Raw genomic sequence first — 13,032 nt, 5'->3', positions numbered from 1 at the left:
CGTTTGAAAAGCGAATGTACATAGCTCGTTGCCGCTATTCAACCTCGTTTCAGGTTTCTAGTACCAATTCCGAATACATTTAGTAGTTTAATTAACAAATGAACCACATGATAGCTTGGATGATACACGATATATGAAGAACTCTGCACGCTGCAGCAGAAGTTCTGTCAATTACTACCAATGGATTGGCATAAGGAAAGGTGTGTTTATCCGAAATTACCATATCGAATTTCAATGTAGTGAACACAAAAACATTCAGACTGGCTGTAATGTAAAAAGTTGAAAAGGAGCAACTTTTTCAAATGGGAACGACCACTTGGTAGAAGGTATGATAAATATCGGCCCATAACCCAGTTTTGTAATTAGGTTAACTCCAGGGGACTAAGAATGACAAACGACTTCTGTAACACTTTGGCTGCGAAACGGTGTTTCAAATATAAATTAACTGAAAAGTTTGCAAAAGTATAATATTATACAATCGTCAACGACGCAGCATCGCTCATAGGCATCGATTAGGGGTTTGATCACTACTAGGAATGCTCCCGGAAAATAGCGAGACGCTTTGAAAATGTATTCTGCTCTAAATATATCACTTCGCTCCCCAAAGGTACTGCAGAGCTGGTATTCGGTTTAAATTGAATACTTTACTGGATTTTTCAAATTGCTATGACGTCTTGGAGAATCGCAGCAGTACGCTGTCGGAATACCAACTAAACACCTCCCTGTCATCAGAGAGCTAGCCTGGAACCGTTGACACATTACTTCTGGCTAGCCCTCCCGCCATCCCGGTTTTGGGAGCCTTTAAGTCAGGCAATCCCTTTCACCAACGAGAAGGGAAGGGAGGAAGGGAGTTGTTAGTTTAGGGAACACTTTACCATTCGGTTCCTCCGCCGGTCGAGTTCAATCTACTTCACAATAAGAAGAACCCGAAAATAATGCGCAACACGACTCCAGCCGCTGATGCTGACCAAAGCCATCTCACATTTCGCAAGAGAAAAGATGTGTTTAGCGTCGTGCGCTACTCCATTGCAGAACACACAATCAGGATATCGCGCCTTTCCAATCCTGTGGAGGTAAGACTGAAAACCTCCATGCCCGCTTAGGAGTTGGATAAGCAAGTAACCAATTTCACCGTGCGTTCGGCTCAACCACGGGTTGTCGGTGAGCCGCGCAGTCCATCTGTCCTTTGACTCATTTTGCCAAGAGAGTTGTCACTCTCTTAAGTTTTCGCCCTTATAGGCGGTAGATAGCTTTACGCTCCTTAATAAGGAGGGCAACCGCGATCAACATCACGGCCGGTTCTGAGATAATATGATAAGCAGAGGCCACTCGCAAAACTCCCCGTTATTGCACTTGAGCAAGACGCTTATGATGCATCTCTTTCCTTGTCAACGGCATCAGCCATACCTCCGCGGCATAGAGCAGCATAAGAAGACGTCTCCTAGCAGATATAGGGCCCCCAACATCCGCCATTAGCCGACTCAAGGCCGAAACTCCAACTGCAGCCGTGACCGCTGTTGCTTTAGTTTGCTCGAAAAAGCTCATCTTCCGGTCGAGCATTAAACCAAGATATTTAACCGCTGGTTTTGACTCTACAGTCAACTCGCCAATCGATATGAGATGCAGGGTCGGGATTCTCTTTCTGGTCAAGATGACTACTTCGGCTTTTACCAGCGCAAACTGAAACCATGAGCAGTAATCGATCCGCTTACCCGTCTCATCAATATGCGTAGTCTTCTTTGCGCCTGTTCAACAGTGCGTCCGGCAATAAATGCCGCAACGTTTCTTTGCATAACCGACCAGGCGCGACGCTTCGGGCATATCGAGTCTCAGCAGACTATCGTAGGAAGCTTTCTAGCCCGTCCCTAGGATGGGTCTCTGTGCTTCCCTCTACATTATTTCCATCCTCCTCTGGCCCTCTAACGTCCTATAGAACAAGGAGCGGTCTTTCAGAGAATCCCACAATATCCGCAAGAGATAGCTTGGGACATGGAATGAGTTTTCTAGTGTTCCTAACATATTTATCCATTTTACGTAAATAAAGGCATTTCTGACATCAAACGTTATTAGTAGCACTTCCCGTCGAGATCGGCGATTGTGTGCCTCTACTCGATGAACCGCATCCATGACCTCCATAATAGCATCCACTGTGGATCTCCCCGTTTTGAACCCGAACTGCCTTAGAGATAAGTCCCCGACTACTTCTACTCTACTTCTGATGAGCTTCTCGAGCACTTTCCGGGCCGTGTCACGAATACACAGCGGTCGGTAGCAGACGGGAGCTCAGGGTGTCCTTTTTCGTTGCTGATCAGTGCGAGTCTGGCCATCTTCTAGTGACAAGGAAAAATGTCCCCCTTCAAGCAAACATTGAACGCTCCAAGCATCCTCGACGCTTTCCGCGCCATTGACATCAACCCGTGCAGGATGTCTGGGGAATAATGTCCGTACAATGCGATCTATCTGATTGGTACTTAGAATGCAGGGCTTCTGCAGAGCCCAGATTTTCCAGGTGACAAGCTTATAGCCAAGCCCCCACCAGGTTCTGCCAGCCGCAATCTTTGCTTTTATTTATCGCCCTGCGGAGTCTCCTTTTCGCTGATCTATGCTGTGCGTTTATAACGCATGCCTCCTCGTTGGCGTGTAGACTTTGCGCCAAACGGTGGAGCTTACGACACTTCTCTCGTAGGTCGGCAATTTCTGCCGTTCGCTAGTACATAGAAGACTTGTCAAGGCTGGGGTTTATCACTGAATTTACCATAGTGTCAGCTGCGACGCTACCACCTTTGGAGCGCCCTCTAGTGAGACTGTGCCTACTCCAAGAGCTTTGATCAACTTCCCCGTGTTCACTCTGCGACATTCCACAGGCAGGAGGAGCGTTGGGTTGGTGCACGCCGGCAAGTAGCGTCAACCACTTCCAAGGGATGTACTGGTGATCACTTGCCGAGGAGTCCTCGAGGACTTGCCACCCGTCCATGGAAGGTGCCAGAGATTCCGATGCAAAAGTGATGTCAGGTATACTTCGTTCATTGCCTGGGCACTGAAACGTTGCCGTAGATCTGGTGTTTAAAGCTACCAGCCCGGTTCTCACCGCCGTTTCCAGAATCCGTTTCCCTTTGGAGTCTCCGCCTACCAAGATTTGCCCCCTGTGTTGCTGGCGCCGAAAGGCCGGCATCGTCTCATTCGGTGTCAGGTAAACGCTTAAAAAACGTTATCCATGAACAGCGAATCCAGACAAACCCCCCCATTCCCTTGATCTTGGGTAAGAACATGAAGTCGGACGTTGTCCGGAACACGGATGGCAGGGATACCTGATAAGTAGAGGTACCATTAAGTTGGGTCCCTATTATGGTATTGCTCGCTGATTAGCACTAAATCAGCCTTTACCTCCGCAGCGAACTGCGCTAGCAACTGGTGAGCGATTACACTTCGGTGCATGTTACTTTGTAAAATGCGGATCATGACATTCGCGCCTTAGCCCTTTCCAGTTCCGTCCTAACAGTTGGACACCGTCTCCAGCCCGCAGTGTGTGCGACGCTTTCACCAGACGCGCAGTTGCAGAGAAAGCAACCTTCGCTTTCATTGCAGGTCTTCGCTTAGTGACCTATCTGGCCGCATCTTCAGCATGCTGTCCTCTTGTCTGACGTCTTGCAAGTTGTAGCACTTGGTGGGGACTATCCGCTTTCGTATCCTGCATACTATTCATCCAATTATGATTTTCCCGCTGCTAAGGAGTTTCCTCGCATATTGCTCGGGGATTTCCACCACGGCGAGGTTTTGGCTCCGAGCATTTACAGAGGTGATACTTTTCCGAGAATTGGTTACCTTTGGACATTCACGCTTTGTAGCCTCCTCCACTTCGAGCTTTTCTATGAAACAGTCAAGATCTCGGATTTCTAGAGAACACATAGGCTCTAGGCTACAAGCAAAAGCTTTTCCTCCCAATATTCCCTTGACCGCTTCGCAAAACGTACTCTTGCTAGTCGTCTTCGGGCCTAGCTCGACGATAACTCCACCATCCTTCGTTCTCCGTATGAAAGACACCTCTGCTCCGTTGTCTCCTGTAGCGGATTTCACTAAGGACTTCCGCAAATGTCTTGCCTTTCGTCCGCTTAATGACAGACGGGTCTCTGGGGGCGTAGTCAGTTGTTTCCTTCTTCTTTTGGGTCCTGGAAACTACTTTGATAAAGCCTCCTTCAGGCACGTCCTCCTCCTCTCGCTTGCTTTTATAATTGGGCTATATGCAGATCATCACTAGGTCTGGAGCTCTACATGCAAGGCAGATGTTAACTGCGTGGTTCAGCATAGTGATCTGCACACCGCGCATATAATCAAGCAGACGAAAGCTTCTGGGGTCGCCAATTGTGGGCCACGAAGCTAAAATGCTGTTCGGATAATAGCCCCAAATAACTAATGGCCGCTGGGATATCAATATCACTTTATTGGGTAATTATAACACCCACCCACATTAATCTACCTTTGACAGCAACTAAACGCCCCTAGACTAGTTTGAGATTCGGTTACGACTCTATTCCAACGGTTCAAACGGTGAACTCCCAATCTCTACATTCCTATTCTCAAAACACACTGCGAGGTTGAGTGTTTAGTATGGGGCCTCGTGGTAGACAAAACTCGTCATTAACTGACAAAAGAAAAATAGAAAGCGTCCATATATACAAACCAAATAAACTCTATCAGATTTTTTATTCATTTAATTTCATATCACAATTATTGATAATGTAAATTTACAATTTATAATTTTTTTCTGGGAAAAGTTATGTTTCTTTTTAACAAACATTAAACCTAGCGTAAACCAGCTCCATTGGAAACTCCCTTACATTATTATTTCGTTTCCTTTCTGTTTGTATCTACAATGTCCACCCTACTTGTATTTACAATTTTCAGTATTTTAGTTCATAATAGTCGTTCAACTTTTTTGAGATGTTTAAAAATGGAAAAGTATATAAAATACAGTAAAAATAAAACCGGCATATGTGTGAAACTTTTTACTTGCACAATCTCTTTCCTATACTTAATTATTCGTAATCATCCGTTTTAGTGAATAATTTCTTACATATCAACGCAGAAGTTTCGTGCGATACAAGTTCAGATCTGAGAAAAGTAAAAAGAGAGAAATTCATGGAAATTTAATTTAAAAGTATATGGCGGAGACTGAGACAAATTGAATAAATTATGGTTTTGGAAGGGACATTGACCGAGGAAAAATAATCGTCAAAAACTCACCGAATATTTGACTTTGTCGCATCTTTTCGATACTTTCGAACTTCGTAGTGATTCAGAGGGGTTGAGTTCACGAATGAGCTGGAATGTTCGTAATCACTTAGATTCGGAGTATGATCCAAATCCGACATTTCAAAAGATCTATCTGTGGTACAGTCAGAACTGGAGTTGTTCAATGAGTGTTGCTTGTCGGTCAGCTGAAATCCTCTGATGACCGGATCTATGAGACTATATGTGAAATTTTTCAAATTGCACAATTTCGTCCATATGTATCGCCGCGTTGAACGCAGAAAATTTTTCTGATTAGGAAAAAGTTCCGATTACGTCTTAAATTCTGTGATTATCAATTGATTTTCACTTACAAAATATTTTACGTATTTCCATCTTTTTCGGCTCTGTTGCAATGCAAGTAGCTTCGGGGTTATGAGCAAATCATCGACTGTTGGCCTTCTCGCGGGCTCTGAAGCCATCATATATCGTATCACATTTTGCAGTTCGGGTGACAGTACTAGAAAATCAAGAGACTAAAAGACTTGTTCAAATCATAGCTAACTTCGTATACCTTTAATAAACTCTTCTGGGAGGACGTTACTTCGCAGCTCCTGCCAAAGTGGTCCGTTCGGTGGTAGCTCTAAATTACATGACAATTCTAAAATAGTTATTCCTAGACTAAAAACATCGGCGGCCTTCGAGAAATGCCCTTTCATAATTTCCGGCGCAATATAGCGGTTATCACCTTCTGTTGGATGTATGCGCCTGGCACTCTCTATATCCACAACCAGGCCAAAATCCGCAAGTTTGCAAGTGCCGTCATCTGTTATTAGGATATTTTCTAATTTGATGTCCAGATGAATGAGATTCCGATCATGAAGGCATTTCAATGCCAATAAGAGGTCAAGGAGAATCGACCAAACAGTTGATTCGGGGAGATTCCGCTTTTCGGCCAGATATGATTCCAAGCTTCCTTTGCACAGTTCCATTTGCATGAAGAGTCGATCATCTTGCTCCCATGCTTTATACAACGTTACACAGTGATCATGTCCAGAAAACTGTTCATATCGTCGAACTTCTTCCAGCCGTTCTTGGCGATAGTTTTCACTTCGAAAAAATTGTTTTGACTTTTTCACGGCGTAGAGAAGGCCATCCTCCTTGCTTCGAACTTTGAATACTTCGCCGAACGAACCTTCGCCAATTTTGGAAATCGTTTCAAAACATTGATCGTAGTATGTTTCTGTGAAGTCCCTGCTGTAATGGGATGAGAGCAGGATGTCATTGTACGCGCTGGAATCCTTGAATGAAACAAGATGAGCTGAACTGGAATTCGGACTGCGGCAAAAACTCGAATCGTGCTTCGGATTAAGTTTCGGTGGTTTCTTTGTGCGGTTGGGATCATTCTGATTAGGTGGCTGCAATTGACAGAAAAAAAAAATTTAATGTGGTTGAATAGTAGCCCTTCATTCAAAAGCGACTAAAAGTATCAGAGAGCGACCGAACATTCTGGGGCTAAGTGTGCTAAGATAGTGAGACTCTGAAGAGCATTCCTCTCCCTCTTGCAGCAATGTTCCAATGTAAGCTCATTGGAAGTGAGTATGAATCGGTCACCGGATTAATATTAAATGCATCTACAAGGCGCCCTCGCGTCCAGGGTACCGGTATCAAACACAATATTGACTACGAAATTCTAGTCCAGAATGAAGAATACTCAATAGTACAGTGTTATGCAACAACAGAGATTTCCGATATAGGTGAGAATGAGGCTTACTATGAACAATTGAATGCATTCGGGAAATGTGAAGTCCAAAGTGAATTCCGACACGATTGCATTTTGTCACCCATATTATCCTGTATCGTTGCTGGGACGTCTTTCGTGCTGCCTTGTTGGACACTAGATTTAAAGAGGAAAGTAAACTGAGTGGGTCTGGAAATAAACATCAACACACCAACAAGATACGTAGTTTGATGGGTCATCGTACACTTTCTATTCACAGCAATGGACATAACATCGAAGCCGTCAGTTTAGTAGCATTCTTCCTGCTAATGATGGATCAAACTCAATGATATTCGAGGCATTGTAGGCGTTGGAATCAACTTTCCTTGCTTTGTCTAAATTCTGGAAATGCATATACTTCAAACAAAGACATCAAATGTAGATTGTTAAGCGGAACCGTTCCCGTTGTACTTCTAAGGCGACCGCTGCTGATACTGAAACACTACAAACGTTGCCTGTCGTTTTATCGAGTACTATAGCCTGACGCAATCATGAATAAAGAACGTTGGCATATGGGCAAGATATTGGTAGCAGTGTATAGGCGACACTTTGAAAACGGTCGACAACATTAATGCATGGCACAGTTAGGAACCCATTATCCCAGATTGGCTCACGAATGGGTCACTGTACAAAATAGGAGAGTGTAGGATTCTCGTGAAGACTTGTCGTCCTTGTGACGTAAAATGATGGTCGGTATGTCGCCATGCTAGACGAGCTACCAAGAAAGCAATAGGTAAGACAGACCACGAGGTTAAGGAACGCATCTACGAAGACGTTCATTGTAAGGCAAGAGTGAGATCTTCGGGTAACTCAACTTGTGGATATGAACCAGCGAGAAATCACCCATAGGTTTGCAAATTGAAATTCGTGTCCAACGCATTTTCCTGGATAATGTGTCCCAACCACTTCTTAAAGATTTTTCTGAGACTATTCCCTGAGGACAAGCAAGAGACGCCTAGAAATGCTTGACCTTAATGAGTCGCGCCAACGTTGCAAACAAATTTCCCATGATGAATCTATTCACATCTGTTCACTCATACCAAAAACACAAAATCGAATTTGTGGCAGCGCAACTTGACAAAAGAATTGTATCAAAATATACAAGGGACTGTGGTTTGCTGTAGCGACACATTGGCACACGGTGGATATGCAATCTAATCGTTGATTTTAGATCGCACTTGATGGAGATGTATAGAGCCTACGAACACCTGGTCTACGCAAAGGATCCATTTCCGATAATTCTATATACGCTCCTTGAAATTTGCCTTGAACCTAAGTAGAGGTCTCAGGTTGACGGTGAAGAAGGGTGCTTCGGTGAGTTCTGAAACTGTTACCCGCAGTCCCGCGTTGTGTTGTTGATGGTTCCACCTTTGGCTCCAGCAGTTTCTCCTGTTGCTAGTAGTAAAGCGGAATTGGTCTTTCCGGGAAACACTCGACTATAAAATGTTGCACCTTCCCCGCCGTCTAATTTTGTAGTAGGAGCGGAAGATTAAGACGCGACGGAGGACGTCAAGGTGGATCGGGAACTCGCAAAGAAGCTGCTACCAAGGAAAACACCAAATCCACATAGACTCCCTAGAAGAAAAATTGATCGAGATAGCTGAGGCTGTCAAGATATCAAAGGAACTTCTTCTTCTTTTTCTTCAGCCTTTGTCCGGTTCATAACCGAGGTCGCTTTCGCCATTTGGCTCTATCGAATGCCTGATCTGAGTGCAATCTCGAAGCTTTTAAATTCCCATCCAGCGATCAAGCCACCGTTATTTCGGACTGCCTTTTGGTCGTTTACCACCGACTTAATGTTCACACTAATCTTGGCAAGTGAATCCTCGTTAGCACAAATTGCATGACCATACCATCGAAGACGCCTCTCTCGCAATTTTTCCTATAACAATCGCGGATATACTCATGTGAGTCCTTGAGGGTTTAACGTGAGCACCTGTCTGGACGACTTAATCCCAGTCTTCTTAAGACACGGATTGATTTTGTGACCACAATCAGAGCCCCGCTGAAACAAGCAACAAAGGTACCAGTATATACAAAATGCATGGCTTAGCATTCATACTGGTGGATGCAAGACCTACCTAAATCTCTTCGAACTTTACTTTTCGGATCGTGGTAGAGCAATTGAACCCAGCGCAGCATGCCAGATGAGTTCGTGTGGTACACGGTCAATCGCTTTCTCTAGATCCAGAAATGCAATGTAAATAGGGCGATGCTTTTCACGATGTTTCTCGATCAGTAACTGCGCAGCGTGTATTGCGTCAGTAGTTCCGCAGTTTTTGACAAATCCGGATTGATTCACGGTTATTTCAACGATTTCGTGAATACAGTTGACGAAAATGCGTTCAAGAATCTTCATGGTATGAGAAAGTAACCGGATCGGACGGTAATTTGAACATTCTGCTGGACTACCTTTCTTTTTCCATATTGGAACAGTGGTACTTTCTTGACAGTCAGATGATGTTCTTTTTTCTTGAATAACCCGATTAAAGAATTCAATGAGTCACAGAGTTGGGTCCTAGCTCTTCGCTTTCTAGAGCGCAGATGGAATGCCGTCCTGTGGCTATCCACGATTTCATTCGTTTTATTGTCTCCTCGATTTAAGTTTAAGTTGACAATTAAGTCCTTGAGGGTTTGACGTGAGCACCTGTCTGGACGATTTAAACCCACGGTCTTCTTAAGACACGGATTGATTTTGTGACCCCAATCAGAGTTCCGCATTCATACTGGTGGATGCAAGACCTGCCTAAATCTCTACCGAACTGAGGAGTACGGCACCCGTGTTGAAGTGCAACCCCACGCCGAGGCCCGAAGGTCTCTTCTCGCTTGAGCAAGTTGCGCTGACAGGTGGAACTGCTCCAAATGTCGGCAATGATTGTGGAAGTGGAGGATGGACAAATTCTTCAGTTGAAATCTGCTGGAAGTATTCTCGCTATCTATCCATTGTGGCTCAACGGTTGGTAAGCAAAGTACCGTTCTTGTCATTAACGCAACAGAAGTGTTCGATATCCTGTGTGCGTTCGTTACGGCTTTTAGCAAGTCGATACAGATCTCTCTCGCCATTCCGAGTGTCCAATTTACCGTAAAGATTTTTGTAATGGTCCGCTCTGGTGACAGCAGCTGCTTTTTTTGCTTCCCGGTTGGCATTCTTATAAATTTGCCAACTGGCCAGCGTTTTATCGTCAAGAAATTTATGGTGGAGGCGTTTCTTTTCACGGACCTTCATTTCAACATCATCATTCCAAAGCCAAGTATCTTGGTTGATGTACCGCTTACCCGGCTTGGTGATCCCGAGGTTTGTAGAAGCCTCTTTGTAGATCATGTCTTTCATTTTGTTCCGGGATTCTTCCACATTCGTAATGGTCGATAATTGCGTGAGTGAAATAATTTTTTCTTTCTTCACACGAAATCGCCACCATTTAATGCGCGGCGGGCGAGTGCGTTCCTCACGCTGTTTTATCGGTGGCTTAATATTCGTTTTGAGAATGAAGGCTTAATTCGCAGGACGGCAATCAATGGCCGATCTTGAGGTGCGATAGTCTCATAGGGAACGGCTTTGCAATCAGTGACATTGGTAAAATGTCGGCGTCTTATGAGAATATAGTCGGTTTACATTTTACTGTTCCTACTATAAAATGTATGAGGATGAGACAATCGATTGACGAACCATGTATTCATAAGAACAAGGTTATGGGTGTCCGCAAAATCGATTATACGCTCGCCACCCTCATTGCGCGCTCCGAACCCCTTTCCCATATGGCACCTGTTACCGTTTGCTTTTTTTTAACCACATGATCATTAAGGTCGCTGGCAATGATATAGTCAGAAGGCATCTTTCATCGGGTCGACTTGTCTGTGATGCGTACATATCAAAGGAACATGTTGGACGCATTCCGTATTCGAAAGCTCTGTTCAAAGTGGGTGCCGCACGAGCTCACAATCAACCAAAAACAACAACGAATTGACGATTCTGAGCAGTGTTCGAAGCTCTTACTCCATAAAAACCCCGATTCTATGCGCCGATCTGTGACAATAGACGAAACATGCCTCCATTATTTCAAACCAGGATTAAAACGATTGTTATCTGAGTGGACGGCATGTGGTCAACTGACTCCCAAAGCATGAAAAGATGCAACAGTTGGCTGGCAAGGCTATGCCATCAGTATTTTGGGATACGCATGGAATAAAATTCATCGAGTATCTGGAGAAGGGTAAAACTATCCACAGCGCCTATTACATAATATTATGCGAGCGTTTGAAGAATGAAATCGTGGAAAGCGGCCCCATTTGGAGAAAAAGAAAGAACTGTTTCATCAAGACAATGACCCGGGTCACAAATGAATGAAAATTATGACAAAATTGCATGAGTTGAGCTTCGAATTGCTTCCTCAACGACAGTATTCTTCATATTTGGCCCTCAGTGACTTTTTCCTGTCCTCAGGCTTAATCCAACTCTTATTATAAAAATTGTATCGAAAAATTGTCAGATCGCCCTCGAAGGCAACTATATTGAATAATAAAAACAAATTTTATCAAAAATTGTTTGTTTTTCTATGTTAGCCTACGAAATTTTCAGCCCACCTGGTAGTACCCACATTCAGTGGTTCCAGACTTGCGAATGTATTGAGGTAGCCTATCCGAGCACAACGTAGACTCCACCATTTAGCAGTATCTATCTATGGTTTAGTGCCGACGATGGGTACGGATAAGCTACCTCAATACATTCCCAAATCCGGTACTGCCCATTAGATATACTGTTATTCACCCCTTGTAAGATAAAGTGCGTGAACCACACCTATGCACCACCGCTTGCTGTTACCTGAAATTCGCTTCAATTCCCCCTAGGATTTCAGGAGACGTCCGAACTCTTTTTCTGCGCCAAGTGCTCTAGGGGCGATTCCTTCATCGATCATCTTGGGAAAGTGGATTCCATCGCATGGCGTGCCAGCAATGGAATTCTCGCCTCTTTTTATTGTGTGATCTATCCATTGCCACTTCCGCCTTCCTATCACATCGCCCATGGCAGATACTAGAATATGTAATGGATAACCCACCTTCTTAGAGCGGATGCTGTTTGTTCTTCGTTGTTCTCTGGAGGAAACTTGATTTTTTCCTTAAGACCGACAAATGGATCACCTAAGAATCATTCAGCATACGACGTAGCTTGAAAGTAGGCTATTCAGGAAGCACCAAATGAAAAAAAGAAAAAGGGCGGGACGGACAATGGCTGAATTTAGGTGTGGTTGATGGACTCTGCCTCACTTAGCGGCTGGAGCAACCATGATCCAATTTTAACCAAAGACATAATCGGATCTTGGAAGCATTCGGAAAAAAGCTGTTCTCACTTTGAGCAATCAACTGTGGAGTCACTGAAGCGCGAAAACTTTTTTCCGCCCAGTTTCTAGTTCTACTATGAGAAACGTTTTCTTAATCTCGGCAAGTGGTCTACTTACCCGTTTTTGACAGTGCCTTAAGTTATGATCCAGGAACTCAGGCACCGGCAGGTACGCCCGGCTATTTGTTGTGTCACCCGATGTCATTGCGCTGCGCCTCCTCCACTTTGCGAGAACGTCATCCGTCCGCCAGTCGCGGCTTTTCGAGGTTAAGACCACGTAAACAACAACAGCAGTCGCAATTCATGAATTTATCCCGAAACACATTCACAAGCGAGTGATATGTTCCCCAAAATGTTTATCCTGATCGCTTAGTAGCAGAATGGCGTGAAATAAACTCAAGAACTCCGACGAGAACTATACAACAAACTTGACAAGGACAGTGCGTCTTTTTCTTGACCAGCACGTCAAGGGTCTGTGGAGTGGTTCAGAACGTATTTAGGTATTGAGAGCACAATTTAAGTTTCACATGCCCATGGGCTTATGAGAGACTGTTTAGGCAAACAGGATATATTTTCCAAAGAATTCACTATTCACTTCCCATTTTCGTGATTCGAAGGGATTCAGGAACGAACAAGCATAACAGAATACCCGCGAACTGCACTACCCACCCTACTTTTGACATCTGCCCAG

The 13,032-nt window shown here is 44.2% G+C and overlaps 1 protein-coding gene across 1 annotated transcript; it reads right to left on the bottom strand.

Moving 5' to 3' along the window:
• Positions 1 to 4,682: 4,682 nt before the first annotated feature.
• Positions 4,683 to 12,974, bottom strand: LOC119647854 (membrane-associated tyrosine- and threonine-specific cdc2-inhibitory kinase). The gene is made up of 5 exons (XM_038049122.1): positions 12,460 to 12,974; positions 5,801 to 6,644; positions 5,601 to 5,746; positions 5,242 to 5,537; positions 4,683 to 5,109 (listed from the first exon to the last, which is right to left on the bottom strand). Exons 1-5 carry the CDS (start codon positions 12,544 to 12,546, stop codon positions 5,034 to 5,036), a joined length of 1,449 nt encoding a protein of 482 aa, XP_037905050.1. The 5' UTR covers positions 12,547 to 12,974; the 3' UTR covers positions 4,683 to 5,033.
• Between the last annotated feature and the right edge of the window lie 58 nt (positions 12,975 to 13,032).

Source organism: Hermetia illucens, chromosome 2 (genome assembly GCF_905115235.1).
Source record: "Hermetia illucens chromosome 2, iHerIll2.2.curated.20191125, whole genome shotgun sequence".
NCBI classification, from domain to species: Eukaryota; Metazoa; Arthropoda; class Insecta; order Diptera; family Stratiomyidae; genus Hermetia; species Hermetia illucens.
The sequence above is the reverse complement of the archived record's forward strand: the minus strand, read 5'-3'. Positions and strand labels throughout refer to the sequence as shown.

Bases quoted from the DNA above. Each gene is read 5' to 3' on its own strand.
- LOC119647854 (XM_038049122.1), bottom strand. From the start codon at position 12,546: ATGACATCGGGTGACACAACAAATAGCCGGGCGTACCTGCCGGTGCCT. The intron at 5,538-5,600 runs GTAAGTGAAAAT...TTTCCTAATCAG, and splicing joins GGAAATACGTAAAATATTTT to AAAAATTTTCTGCGTTCAAC. The intron at 5,110-5,241 runs GTGAGTTTTTGA...TACTTTTCTCAG, and splicing joins GCGACAAAGTCAAATATTCG to ATCTGAACTTGTATCGCACG.